This window comes from Podarcis muralis, chromosome 5 (assembly GCF_964188315.1).
Source record: "Podarcis muralis chromosome 5, rPodMur119.hap1.1, whole genome shotgun sequence".
In the NCBI taxonomy this organism is placed as follows: domain Eukaryota; kingdom Metazoa; phylum Chordata; class Lepidosauria; order Squamata; family Lacertidae; genus Podarcis; species Podarcis muralis.
Genome location: NC_135659.1, coordinates 24610077 through 24624691, shown reverse-complemented (window position 1 = coordinate 24624691; position 14615 = coordinate 24610077). Strand labels below are relative to the sequence as shown.

The 14615-nt window shown below is 43.8% G+C and overlaps 1 protein-coding gene across 4 annotated transcripts in view; it reads right to left on the bottom strand.

The window, feature by feature from the left end:
* The window catches only part of COL11A1 (collagen type XI alpha 1 chain), a 257133-nt gene that overhangs the window by 169555 nt on the left and 72963 nt on the right, over nt 1-14615 (bottom strand). For all 4 annotated transcript variants that reach the window (XM_077928425.1, XM_077928428.1, XM_077928426.1 and 1 more), the window contains exon 5: nt 12437-12565. In XM_077928425.1, the coding sequence (XP_077784551.1) occupies nt 12437-12565 (129 nt within the window). The remainder of the gene's footprint in view (nt 1-12436; nt 12566-14615) is intronic.

The window sequence follows — 14615 nt, the reverse complement described above, 5'->3', positions numbered from 1 at the left end:
AAATGTTAAGAATGAGTAAGAAGTAAGATAGTTACAGGTTATTCAAGAGGCAGTTATACTTGAAGACAACTCAGATAATCTGTTACTCAGGCAAAGGGCTACAGCCTTAGGAGGATTTGTATGCAGCAGGGGCCAACTGCCCTCCTTTGGCATTACACTATGTTAAGAAAAATGGCTAATCCTACAGCTAAGATGGTGACACAAATCCCTCAACAATCTGTCAGAAGCAAGGGCCTTGGATCAAACATTCACATGCCTGACACTGGGCTCCCCTCAACACCCTCTGATTCCACTTTGAGCTGCCTGCTGTTTTGTGATTCTGTATAGCAGAATTCAGCAGACAACAACTGCTTCCTAGCCCAGGGAACCGGAGCCACATTTGTTTCTGATTTGATGTCAAAGTTCTTTTTTTTATGTCCATGTATTTTATATTTTATGGGGTGTGTGTTTTATTTAAAAAATAGTTCTCTGCACCACCCGGATAAGGTTTTGTTAATGGGTGGTCTACAAATGTTGTCAATAACTAATAAGCCCTGGGATCTTCCCTGCTTTCCTTTTCCTTTTTTTGTTAATGCAAGATGGATTGAACTTATATTGGGGTGGGGTGGGGGAGTACAGGCGAGAGAGAAGCCCCAAGAGAAAGCTTATAGTTCATCAACATATTAATTCTCCTTCACATTTCTGAAGTAATGCAGGTAGAAGAGAAAGGAAATATGATGTGTGGTTATTGTTATTTCACACCTTGCAAAAGCAATTGCCATAGCAAATTAATAATAATAATAATAATAATAATATCTTAACTAGGGGTGCTTGAGGAATTTGTCTTGATCTGCTTCTCTTTGTCTCATAGAGCTACAATTCCCAGAATTCCATGGAAAGAAGGACTGACTGTTAACCACTCTGAGAATTGTAGCTCTGGGAAGGGAATGGGACTCTCCTAAGAACTCTCAGCACTCTTTAACAAATTAAACTTCCCAAGATATTTTGGGGGAAGCCATGACTGTTTGAAGTGGTATGATTCTGCTTTAACTTTATAGTGCAGACAGGGTTTCAGAACAAACTCATGGAAATATGGATATGGCTAACTTAGGTCCACTTATTACTGTGAGTAGAAATTGTTTGAAAGCAATCCATTGGCTTTATGTTATAGCTTATGTCATAATGCTTTTGTAATTTTTAATTTCTTCGTATACTGTCCTGAAATTGATTCCTGGATGACAGGCAGTTTGCTTTTGAGAGAGAGAAAGTGTGTGTGTGTGTGTGCAGAAGACAGTTTTTGTTTGCATTTCTGAACTCAGAGACCTCTACTGAGACTTTTCTGGGGATTACTTTGAAATCTGCCCAGGCGGGCAGCTTCACTCTTCCCATTCCTTCTCATCCTGTACATCTTTAAATAAACAGGCTGTTTTTGTTTTTCTTCTTTGATAACGAGACTATGCACTCTGTGGTTTCCCAGCTCCAAATGAAAGAGAACTGATGCAGCCAAACTGTCCCACTGTTTAAGGAAGGGCAGAGGAACAGCAGGAGCACATTCCAAGGATCAAGTAGCTCCATGGTTGATCACTGCTTGCAGCTACCTTCTGAAATGTCACACACATATTCCGAGGCTCAGCAGATGAGATGGTAAACATATCTAGCTGTAAGTGGGAGGACTCAAATGCTGGAATTCATAAGATAGATGAATGAATGCTGCCTACAGTGGAAGATCTTGGGGTTTCACATTTCAGTGGCACCCTGTGCAACCACCAAATTTGGTGCCCCTCGCTTCGCGGCTTCCATTCTACCTAACAGTTGTGGCGCCTCCAATGCTCTGCTCCCGGTGTGACCAAACCAGTTGTGCTCCCTTGAATCTGCCTCTGCTGCCCATAGAAAACTAGATGTCAAAGGAACCTGTTCTAGCCTAGCCTTACTCCAACTAGTCCAACTTCTAGTTGTCTATGTGCACGGATTTTGTTGCTATGTTGAGCTTTTTTGCAGAGGGGAGCATTCAACCATAGAAATTCAGGTGGAGTCTAGAATGAAGTTTGCCACCTCATCTGCTGTTTGTGACAATTGGGCCCAAAACTGTTTCCCAGGTTGATAGAAATATGAAAGAGATAGGACCATATTCATTATTCATGATAAAATTAGTATTCATTTTATTGATTTGATTTCTTTCCCACTCCAGCCTGTGGGCTCAGAGCTGTTTACAGCAAGGTTGTTTCCTTTTTTTCATATTTAGTGCAGGTGTGAGTTAAAAATACATTTAAACGTTTATATTTTTTATATTAATTCAGTATTTATTATGCTATATTAATTAACAAATATTCTAAATTAACTCACACCTACACTAAAGATTAATTTACACTGTGACTTTCATTATAAAGTTCCCTTGGAAGACATTTTTACTTGCACTTAGCGGGAAGGTAGGAAATAATAAATGTGCTTTCCTTTCACTGGCTCGCTATGTTCAGTTAAAACAAATTGCATTTCTAAGCAGGTACTGCAGGCAAGGTTGAACTGAAAACAGGGATGACCAGTGTGATGATGTAGCCTACAGCTCCCATCATCTCTTACGGTTGACCTCACAGGCTGCGGCTGTTGGGAGATGGGGTCCACAACTTCTGGAGAACACTGTGGTGCTATCTTTGAATAAAAAGACGCGGGAAGCTTCCTTATACTGAATCAGACCCTTGGTCCACCTAGCTCAGCATTGTCTACACTGATGGCAGTGGCTCTCCAGCACTTCAGACTGTGTCCATGACTGGTGCATTCAGAAATGTTGGGAGCCATGGAAACTTGCATTTCCCTTGGTCCCAACATCCTTGGACACATTCATGGGTAGCTCAGTTGATTAGAGCATGGTGCTGTTAGCACCAAAGTTGCAGGCTCAATCGCCATAAGGGGCAGCTGCATATTCCTGCATTGCAGGGGGTTGGACTAGAATCACTAAATGGTCCTCATGGTCCCTTTCCAACTCTATGTCTATGATTCTAGACGAGCTTTAGCCTTTTTCTTTTGCCAGGAATGGAGCCTTCCCTGCTTCCTCAGTGGCAGTGTAGTGTGCCAAAAAAAACCATCCATAGCAAGTCTTTGGTCTCAAGGTCTGACACACAGAGATGTTGTCGCTAAGCACCAAGGCTTGAAGACACATCAGGCTCAGTCTGGATACAAGTGGCAGACTGCCCCAAACTGGGTTTGAAATCCTGGACAGGAATTGCTGGGAAGTTGTACAATGCTTCCCACGTAACTCCCAATAATACAGTTGAAGGGGAGGGAACTGTCCCAGTTCCAGCTGCAGAAACAATTTGCATAAACCCTCCATGCGATTTCCTTTTCTAACATGACATCAGAACGGTGGAAACGTATTTCCTCTCTTGTCACTCTTTTGGGGGGAACATCTGAAGTTACAATAAGGCTATGTATGTGTTCCTAGTAGGGCTCCAGTCCTGATGAGTATTGCACATGGATGGGTGTTTTGATATAAACTTCAGGACGAAGAAAACCTGGCATTCTTTGATGAAACACGATATTTCCATTGTGACCTCATGCTTTCTTTACCAGAGAGAAAAGCACATTTATATGACACAACCCGATCAACATGCAGTCCCAATGGAAAGGACTGGTTTCTTCATTAAATCCTCATTTTGGGAGCACCACTTCACAACTTCAAAAGAAACTGAGCTGTAGGGAATATGCCAAGTGGAAAAAGTATCCTCTCTCGCTTTGAAAGTGCATTACTTTCTGGGTATTGCAAGAGGGAAAATATTCTGAACTCCCCATTCGACTTTGCTTTTGCAAAGGTTTCTTATAAGAAACATGCTTAAGACAGAAGACAATCTAATGTAAGTTTTTTAAAAGTTTGTGGATTTACTAAACAATTCAAAATGGGTTTTATATACTAGTCTATGTGTGATAGGATTGCCATATATAAAAAGAGGACAGCTCAAGCCACTGCTAGTCTGAGCAAGGGAAAGAGGCACAGACAACACACCAAGACATTTCCTTTAAAATGTAAAAATCCGCCCGGATGAGTATGTTGGCCCCCCAAAACAGGACATGTCAGGGTTTTCCCTGACGTATGGCAACTCTAAGATGTGACAGCATGTGGGGGAGGGGGAGTTGTCTTGCAGCATGCAATTAGTGTAATTTCTTTTTTTTTGGGGGGGGGGTTATGTCTGAACATCCACACAGAGTGCTTGCTCCTTACATTATGGTTATGGTGGAGAGAAAGCACAAGACGACAAACACAAGCTTAATTTGAGGATGATAATAAGGCTGCCTGCACAGACCTACCTGGACACTCAGATCAAGATCAGAGGTCCTCCTGGCTGTGCGACAAGCTGCAGATATCCCTCTAGGAACAACTAGGGAAAGGGTCTTTTCTGTGATGCCACCCATACTCTGGAATGACCTCCCCACCACCCCCAGAAATAGGACATGGACTGACTTGGATACAATTTCAGCGCTTGCCTAAAAGCTATCTTGTTCACCGTGGCCTTTGCTGGATGTTGACGCTGTAGAATTTTAAGTAATTTTCCTGATTGCTTGAGTTTAATTTCATTTGCATATTTTGCATTGCACTTTATGACATTACTGTACTGCACTGTGCAATGCCCATGTAACAGGCTGTATTCAAGCATATTAATAAATAAACAATAAAGCATGTTCTAAGTTACTTGTTGCATGCTTCTGTTTTCGGCCATTTTCTATGGTGGGGGAATGGTCACATATTAGGGATACTTGAGGTATCCAATCTTTGCAAATTCCAGTGCTAACCAACCTGATCCAAACATCTCAGAGTAATTTGGAGATTGCAGTGTTGCTATCCACCAGATTTCACATTTCTATGAGTGCTGTGGCATAGTTCTTGGCTCAAAAAGTATCAAAATCCATGCAGAAATGCATATTTTGATAGAAAATACATTTTTGCATACATATTGGAATGCAATTTTAGTGCAGTTTTGAAATAATGATGATGATGATGATGATGATGATGATGATGATGATGACAGATTAATATGGAAATGGGTCAGGAGAGACTTATGAGCAAAGATGTGCAGAAGTTACAAGGACTTCAAAAAGACTGAACCACCCATCACCCTAGGTGGAGAAACAGCTGCTATTTCTGTCTATGGCAGCCTTTTCTAAACTGGTGCCCTCTACATGGTTGGACTACAACTCCTATCAGACCCTGCCAGCATCAGGAATGATATGGGATGATGGGAGTTGTAGTCCAAAACATCTGGCCAGCACCAGCTTGGGGAATGTGAGGATACATAATGAGTAACAGCAAAGGGCAACATGCGCCTATGGTATATCCCTGTCACTCGAATTACATACCAGCAATTTTACAGACTTCTTATAATGTTCTGGTTTGACCATATTTGGAAAGAAAAGTTGCAAATAGCAGATGCTACTGAATTTTGGAAATGTCTGGAATTAGCAATAGATTTGGATTCTGACTGAATCATGACTGGGCTGCCCCGGAAGACATATTTATGAATAAAGTCATCCAGCGTGCAAAGTCCTAGATAACAGAGAAGACAGAAGGCAGACTTTTGTAAGACCAAACGAAAATTAGATCAAAACTGATGGGATTCACCTATTCGTATTTGCCACAGACTTTAGGCAAGTTTCTGAAAGAGGGGCCCTTTCAGCCAGTTGCCTCCATGCTATTCCAGGTGGCACAACTCTGAGGCAAAATCCTTATCACGTTAAATAATTTGAGGCAAAGCTGCATTGAAGAGGTCAGTTCTCAAGGACTGTACCAAAATCAATGGTTACTGGAATATTTATGAGTTTCATTACTCTAATTGCCCCTGGGAAACACACTAAAATGCTTTCCTAACTAGAAAGTTTATTATCTCTACAGATTTCAGCCCTGCAGGTACAGCTAAATCCTGCATGCCAGACATGAAAACGGTGCCTCATACAATCTGTGTCTCAAAGGAAGCATAGATTTAGCAAGTCAGCAAGTCTTTGGAGGGGGGGAGCAAATTAGCATCGTAAAAAAATAAAATAAAATGATGCACAGAGTTCCTCAAGAGAGTACGGCTAGGCTTCGCTTGGATCTTCTCTTCTCAAAAGTATTTCATTTAAAAGCATCTCTTTTATTTCTTTTGCATAATCCTTGCAGTTGGGATCCGGCCAAAACAAATGCAGCAGAGCTCCCATTTGGGAGCAATTTCTCCATCTCCAGTCAGGCTGTGAGATTTATGAGGCTGTGGGATACCGTTCCAAGCAAAGAACTGAAGGGCCTTTGCTATGAGGCGTTTTCGAAGCAGACTGGACTGCTCACGAGAATATATTCTATGGGGAACAATCCAACTTTGAGTAGGCCAGGAGGGGACATGACTAAATAGGTCTCTCCCCCCCCTCCCCACATCTCCAGCTTCTGAGATGTGATTCGTCTGGACACAGTTCAGCACATTTGAGTTTACAGTGCAGAGGGAATATTTACAAAAGTCGATGTTGAGATTTTCCCCCTCAGTAGGCTTCTAAGGGAGAGAGAGGCTCACAGTCATTCAAAAGATTATTATTATGAGGAGCAGGAGTAGGATTCCTTTTAACCTGGAAAAGTATGGTGTGCTGCATGGCTGCCATACTATAAATGAGATAAAGAGGGCAGGACGGTGCGTTCCTCATTCTGTGCGCCAAATCTTACTTCAGCACAGGTGATGAAGCAGAGTTCTCACTACACCCTAGAACAGCAAGCTGGCTTGGGGGCTGCAGGACAGATCACACGGCACAAAATTTCTTGCCACTTTTTGCCCCTCAGAATTTGCCACCTGAGGCAGATACCTCAGCGTGTCTCATGGAAAGGCCGGTCCTGCTACTAATCTCTTCACCAATATGATAGCTAAAAATAAATAAAATGAATGCTAGTTGCACACCCCTCTTGCATCCTGCCCTTACTGAGGTCTGAAGGCACAGTCAGACCCTCCAAGTGCCCGGATTTTCCAGGGACAGTCCCGGAATTACAGAAGCCATCCCGGTTTCTGATTTGATCCCAGAACGTCCCGGTTTTCCTTTCTCCTCCCCTCCTCGTCTCAGAGAACACTTAAAAATGGCGGGTGTGTATGTGTAGGTGCAAAAACGGAGTCCTGTTTATACTGAAAATAAAATTCTTGCACCAAATGAAGGCATACAAAGCCCTTCCTATACAGTGTTGCCTCGCAAGATGAAATTAATTTGTTCCGCAAGTCTCTTCGTCTTGCGTTTTTTTCGTCTTGTGAAGCACGGCTATTAGCGGCTTAGTGGCTGTTAACGGCTTAGCGGCTTAGCAGCTATTAGCGGCTTAGCGGCTATTAACGGCTTAGCGGCTTAGCGGCTATAAACGGCTTAGCGGCTTAGCGGCTTTAAGAAAAAGGAAACAAACTCGCAAGAACTCGCATGACGTTTCGTCTTGCGAAGCAAGCCCATAGGGAAATTCGTCTTGCAGAACGACTCAAAAAACGGAAAACCCTTTCGTCTAGCGAGTTTTTCGTCTTGCAAGGCATTCGTCTTGCGGGGCACCACTGTAATTTTGCAGGAAAAGGCAACCAATCCAGTTTAAATTCTTTCACTACAATGTGTTAGCAGCCAGCCATTTTTTAAGGAAACATGTGGTGTGTTTATTCTTTTATTTTAAAGGGATCCTTACACTGTCTACTCAGAAGTAAGTCCCACTGTATTCACTATAAAATAAAATAAAATAAAAACATAGCAATGGTTATCCTGAATTCCTTGTCAAACCAGAATTTCTCTGGTTTATGCAGTGATGTTTGAAATGTACAGAGATCTGCGCCAGATTTTTGGCAGCTTAATGAGGCATAGACCTAATTCTCAGTGTGACAGCCTGTCATTAGCAAGGATTTTTCTATACTCACTTTTTTCTTGTTTATTAATAGTCAAATAATAATTTTGTCAATTAATACCACTCAATACTTCCTCAATTGGTATTACACAAAGCCTTCAGATCACGTCAATCAGATTCACACGTCACATAGGTGTACAGAAGAACAAGTGACCATGCTTATAATTTTCGTGCATCAGCTGTAAGGTGAAAAGCGAAGACACATCAATCTAGTGAGATTCATAAGCCTCAGGTGATTCTAGAGCTCATTAATGTGCCCGCAAGGGGACTATCAATCCCACTCTGTGCATTAATGCAGAAGTAAATATTTGGCTTGTGGGCTCTAGGACTCTTAGTATATTAGCCCCTTAGTATACCATCTCAGTTATCCACTATAATGGCTCGTATGGGAAATGGCCATAGCTTAGTGGTTGTGCCTATTCTTTGCTTGTAGAAGATCCCACCTGCAATCCTGACAACTCTAGTTCAGACTTGGGAAAACTCCTGTCTGAAAGCTCCAGAAGATGGCTAACAGAACTGAGCTACATGGACCAACAGTCTGGCTTTCTATGAGGCAGCAAGTGGTCCTCTTTCTCATTTCCTCCCTCATCCTTCATCTGTAAAGACACTTCTCCATCATGAACATCTTCCTTGCCTTTCACCTTCTTTCCACACTATGAGGACCTCATGGTCTTCTAGCAAGACCAAGCCAAAAGATAGCCAGGGCCAACACCTTCAGATGTGGTGGTATTCACAAGGGCTTTTTTTTCCTTTTTGATGAAGATTGCCCCAATGAAAGTCTCAGCCAATGGGTTTTCCGGTGCAGTCTCAGTCACTACCATAGTCATCATATAGAAAGCCATCACTCGGATGCAGACTGTACCAATTGCTGTGTGTGCACAGCTCAGTAAACTCAGCTGGTGAGTGCCAACAGGGCTGCAGCCAAAACAAGGCTACTAATAAACAAGACAGAGACACCTGCTTGCCTAGGGAAAGTTCAAGGTGTGCGAGAATAATATATATATATATAATATAACCATAATAACCCAAAACAATCCAAAGAAGAATGAGCATGCTCACCAGCCACAGAATGATGGGATGGGTGAAAACTTCAGGCAGAGGATGGAATGGACAGAAGCATTCACACCACAACATTGCATTACAGATGCTAATTGTCTTTTACTAAAGTATTTACTCTGTTTGTGGTATGGGTTTTTTGCTTTCTTTTGCAATTCTCCAAGCCCAGGGCCACGTCTTGGGAAGATCAGAATTGCACATTTGAGCTGCAAAATTTGACCCCTGTGGTTGTGTACAAGACCAGAGCAAGGCTGAAACATTGCTGCATGAGTAGGTGCGGCAGCCCACAGCTCAAAGTGGGATGTTTCCATGCCTACCAAGCAGTGGCGGTAGCAATGCGTCTGTTTGAAGAAGTGAGAAAATGCTAAAGGACATTTGGGGGAAGTCAGAATGCCTTGAATCAGGCATTCACTGCCCCATGGCAAAATCCAAAAGCAGAGCACTGCTCTCTTGCTTGGCTGAGAGATGCATTCTACAAGAAAGCTGGTATATACAAGGCTGCATATACAGGGGTAGGGGGAGAAAAATCCTATTCTTGCTGGTGACTGCTGGGCCCTCCTATATATTCACAAGACATGAAACTCAAGTTCTGTTGCGGTTCTGAACCTGTGGGTCCCCAGATGTTGTTGGACTACAACTCCCATCATCCCTGAGCTCTGGCCTTGCTAGCTAGGAGTGATGGGAGCATAGCTGTCAACTTTCAGATTTGAAAATAAGGGATCAGCCGCCTCAAAAATAAGGGATCAGCAGCCTCACCTGTCCCGGGGACGGTCTATGGGATATCTAACAATCTGGGATAGCAGCAGGGAACGGCGCTGGAATAAGGGAATTGCCCACCAAAAAAAGGGAAGGCTGACAGCTATGGATGGGAGTTGTAGTTCAACAACATCTGGGGACCCACAGGTTGAGAAAGGCTGATTTAGGGGAAAGCAAACCTCTCATTCTTCATGTGGCAGGTAGATATTAAACAGAGCATGCTTTTTGAGATAAAAAGGTAAAGGTACCCCTGCCCATACGGGCCAGTCTTGACAGACTCTAGGGTTGTGCGCCCATCTCACTCTATAGGCCGGGGGCCAGCGCTGTCCGCAGACACTTCCGGGTCACGTGGCCAGCGTGACATCGCTACTCTGGCGAGCCAGAGCCGCACACAGAAACGCCGTTTACCTTCCCACTAGTAAGTGGTCCCTATTTATCTACTTGCACCCGGGGGTGCTTTCAAACTGCTAGGTTGGCAGGCGCTGGGACCGAGCGACAGGAGCGCACCCTGCCGCGGGGATTCGAACCGCCGACCTTTCGATCGGCAAGCCCTAGGCGCTGAGGCTTTTACGCACAGCGCCACCCGCGTCCCCTTTTTGAGATATGGAACTACAATTACGTGAATATTCTGTCGGTTGGACACACTCACCCCCATCTGCGAAAGGCATGGGACAAAGTCTGTACAAATTTTACGCAAGTGCAGCATAGAGCCCGATCTACGTACAGCATACTGGCCCCAGAAAATCCTGTTGGCAGGCCTGTTGGCACTGATACAGGTCTAATCGCTGCCCCAGCTACAGGCTGGCATGGCTATCTGCCTGCAACCCCCACCCCACCCTTCTACTCCAGCTTACATGCATGGCAGGGCTGCGAATGAAGTAAATGCCCTACTGTTTCTTAAAGCCCTGTAAGGCTTAAGAGGAGGAAAGTATTTGGACTCTTTGTTAGCCCTTCCAAGCCACCACAAATTTCTGTCCAAGCAATCTGTGGCCGTTTGTGCAACTGAAGTAATCCAGCGCCTGGCAAGCTCTTGCTCCCAGTTCTTCAAAATGCACCATGGAAATTACGGAGGTTTCATGGATAATAATAATAATAATAATAATAATAATAATAATAATAATAACAACAACAACTTTTTATTTATATCCCACCCTCCCCAGCCGAAGCGGGGCTCAGGGCGGCTAACAACAATAAAATAATACAACATTCTAAAATCATTTCATTATAAAATGAATTCAAATCAAATTAATGGCAACCATTGGGCTAGAGTTCTGTGAAGATTGCCAAAGGAGGGAGTCAGGCTGTGCCCTGGCCAAAGGCCTGGTGGAACAGCTCTGTCTTGCAGGCCCTGCGGAAAGATGTCAGGTCCCACAGGGCCCTAGTCTCTTGTGACAGAGCGTTCCACCAGATCGGAGCCATAGCCGAAGAAGCCCTGGCTCTGGCTGAGTCCAGCCTAACCTCTCTGTGGCCTGGGACCGCCAATACATTTTTGTTTGAAGACCGTAAGTTCCTCTGTGGGACATACCAGGAGAGGCAGTCCCGTAGGTACAAGGATACCGTGCTCCCTTCCAGCCTCGCTGCATTCAGAGGGGCAGGACACAGTGACAACCAACAGCAGTGCAGCAAGAGAATAGAGGTCCCATTACCATATGCCAATGGCTGCTTATGTGTTAGAGGTGGACTGAGGTCAGATCCAAGCATAAAGGCACTAATTGTGGCAGCCCCATCCTATCTTATTCTGAGGTCCCAGCCATCCACTGCCTCATGTTGCTCACTGGAAAGGATCCAAGCTCTCTTCCCTCTCAACAGCAGTGGCTAATATCTACCCATCCCAGCACCTCACAGGCCACTTCTAATTCCTGCTTAATAAGTTGTGTTGAAATTCATACTGGGAAAATGCGAAGGATCAGTTTTGAGTCTCTCGAGACAAATAATCATAATAATTTATGGCTAAGCACCTGGAAAACACAAGCACTTCACTTTCTAAACAAGAGTGGTTAAGTACAGTCGTACCTTGGAAGTCGAACAGAATCCCTTCCGGAAATCCGTTCGACTTCCAAAACATTTGAAAACCAAAGCGTGGCCTCCCTGCAGCCAATCGGAAGCCCCGCCGGACGTTCAGCTTCCAAAAGAATGTTACAAAACTGGAACAGTCACTTCTGGGTTTCAATCGTTCGGGAGCCAAAACGTTCGAGAACCAAACTGTTCGAAAACCAAGGTATGACTGTACTGTATGGGAAACCATGGAAGCCACTGTCAGAACACAAAAGCTTTCAGAAAGGTGGTTCTTAGGTGGTCCTGGGCACAGTTGAATAAACATTCTTGTAAAAACCTTCTGCTAGGACTCACCATTCTGGCCTTCACGGTGTGGGGGACATCGCGCAAAGCATGTCGCATGCATGATGTCACACATGTGCAATGCATGATACACATACACACAATCTTGGTGGCAACCCAGCACCTCTGTCTAGGGCATGAGGATAGTGAATGTACACCTACTTTAGCTAATGAAAAAGAAAGGTATTACTCGAGATTAAATGTCTTTAGTGATATAGGTGAACAGAACCGTACTCTTCAATGGAACTAGTGATGTATCACTGTTCTTTTAGAAACAATCTATAGAAAGAAATGTTAAAACATGTGTCTGAGCATTTGAGACAGATGGCTAAGCACATGTATTAGTAAGGAAGGCATTATCTTTCACTGTAAACAAACTCTCCGATAGCATGAACCCAGCATACCAGTTAAATGCGCAATAAATCTAGTAGAACATGACTCATTACTCACCTCATCAACCTGAGGTTCCTGAGCTTGAGGAGCATTGGGCACGGGGGAACCACAGTCTGGGCTATAATGTTCACAATAGTCATAGGCTGCTCTGGGATCGCCGACAATCAACAGCTGCTGGATATCACCCTGCCGGGAAACATAAGAAGATTATAAATTAGCAACTCTTGCAGGTCACAGGGAGTAATGAAAAGGAATCCTTCTTCTCTGCAAAACAAGCCTGGTTAAGTAAGATGCATCGAACAGAGGTTTAATTATTCTGCAGAGCCCATTAATTTATCGGAGTAATTTATATTTGTCTATTATGGCTTCAACATGACTTGTTAATGGGTTTCGTTGTGTACAAATAGGTGTTTTATTGGGAGGTGAAATCATTTTGTGGCAAGAGCCAAATGTTTAAGCCTTTATGTACAAAGTGGTTGTATGTAGGCTTGCTGCTGTCTTCTTGTGATTTGATAAATGGTAACAGTGCCACTCATACATTATCAGACAACTGGGATGAGAGGCGAGGCATTTTTGATGGCTGACTCTTTGGGCATGTAGAGAGCTTCAAGTTTAAGCAATTACATTTTTTAAGTATTCAAACTGGATTTTAAATAAACTGTAGCAGCATAGTTAATAGCTGACAGCATGACTCCACCAAAGTCAGGCACATCAAACAGCACAATCCTATATATGCCTACTCAGAAATAAGGCCTACTGAGTTCAGTGGGGCTCTCTCTCAGATAAGTGGTTAAACGAGTGATGCCTAAATCCCACTAACTTCAAGGAGAAACAGTTAAGCATATCCACCTGAAAGAAAGAAAAAGCTAACCCCAAACAATTTTGATCAGAACAATTAAGCTTCTCTTCTTCCTGTTAAAATTTGTTGGGTTTACTTGGGTTGAAACATATTATTATTTTGGTAAAGGTAAAGGTAAAGGTACCCCTGCCCGTACGGGCCAGTCGTGTCCGACTCTGGGGTTGCGCGCCCATCTCGCTTAAGAGGCCAGGGCTGTCCGAAGACACTTCCGGGTCACGTGGCCAGCGTGACAAGCTGCATCTGGCGAGCCAGCACAGCACACGGAAACACCGTTTACCTTCCTGCTAGTAAGCGGTCCCTATTTATCTACTTGGCACCCGGGGGTGCTTTCGAACTGCTAGGTTGACAGGCGCTGGGACCGAGCAACAGGAGCGCACCCCGCCGCGGGGATTCGAACCGCCGACCTGACGATCGGCAAGTCCTAGGCGCTGAGGTTTTACTCACAGCACCACCCGCGTCCCTATTATTTTGGAGAAACAGCAAATAACGAATAACAATATAATACACACACAAAATGAAATTAGAAAATGAAAAGAATTGAACATAAATAGCTAAATATTCCAGTTTTCCAGGCAAGGAAAATGAGTACAGGCAACAGCTGTTTTGTGCAGGGGTTGTGTTCCTGAGCCATGTGTTCCCTGGCAAAGCACATACAAGCCCGCTTTGCCCTGTTCCTTCCCCTTTTCTGGTCCAGTATTTTGAATTGAAATATGTTGAACTGAAATCATACAAAAACCTCCTAATCCTGTTGAAAAGAAGTAATTGCTTTCAACCCCTCATTTCCAGGGTTTTTGACTATATACACAGCAACCACAAATTTATTTAGGGTGTGCTCGCAAGTTTGTTTGTCTGCTTTTGTTCATTTCAAAGAAGGAAGGGGGCAGGATGACAAGACAGACAAATACAGTCATAGCTCGGGTTAAATATGTTTCAGGTTGAGCGTTTTCAGGTTATGCTCCGCGGCGACCCAGAATTAACACGTTATTTCCTGGTTCCGCCGCTCGCACATGCGCAAACACTCAAAATGACATCAGGCGCATGTGCAGAAGCGGCAAAATTTGACCCACGCATGCGCAGTCACGTGTTACGTTCTACTCAGGATGCGAACGGGGCTCCGGAATGGATCCTGTTCGCATTCAGAGGTACCACTATAAGGACAAGGAAAAGATAAAGACGCAAAAAGCTAACAAAACAGCCATAAGATGAGAAGTCAGTAAGTCAAAACAGGAGAATTCTGTTGCAGAGAAAACGACCTGATTAGTGGCAGAGTAGATCTGGAGGGCGGCGGGCAGGATGACTCCTCCTCCTCCTTGTTCGTGCACCCCAAACGTAGCCCCTGATCCATATATATATATATATATATATATATATATATAT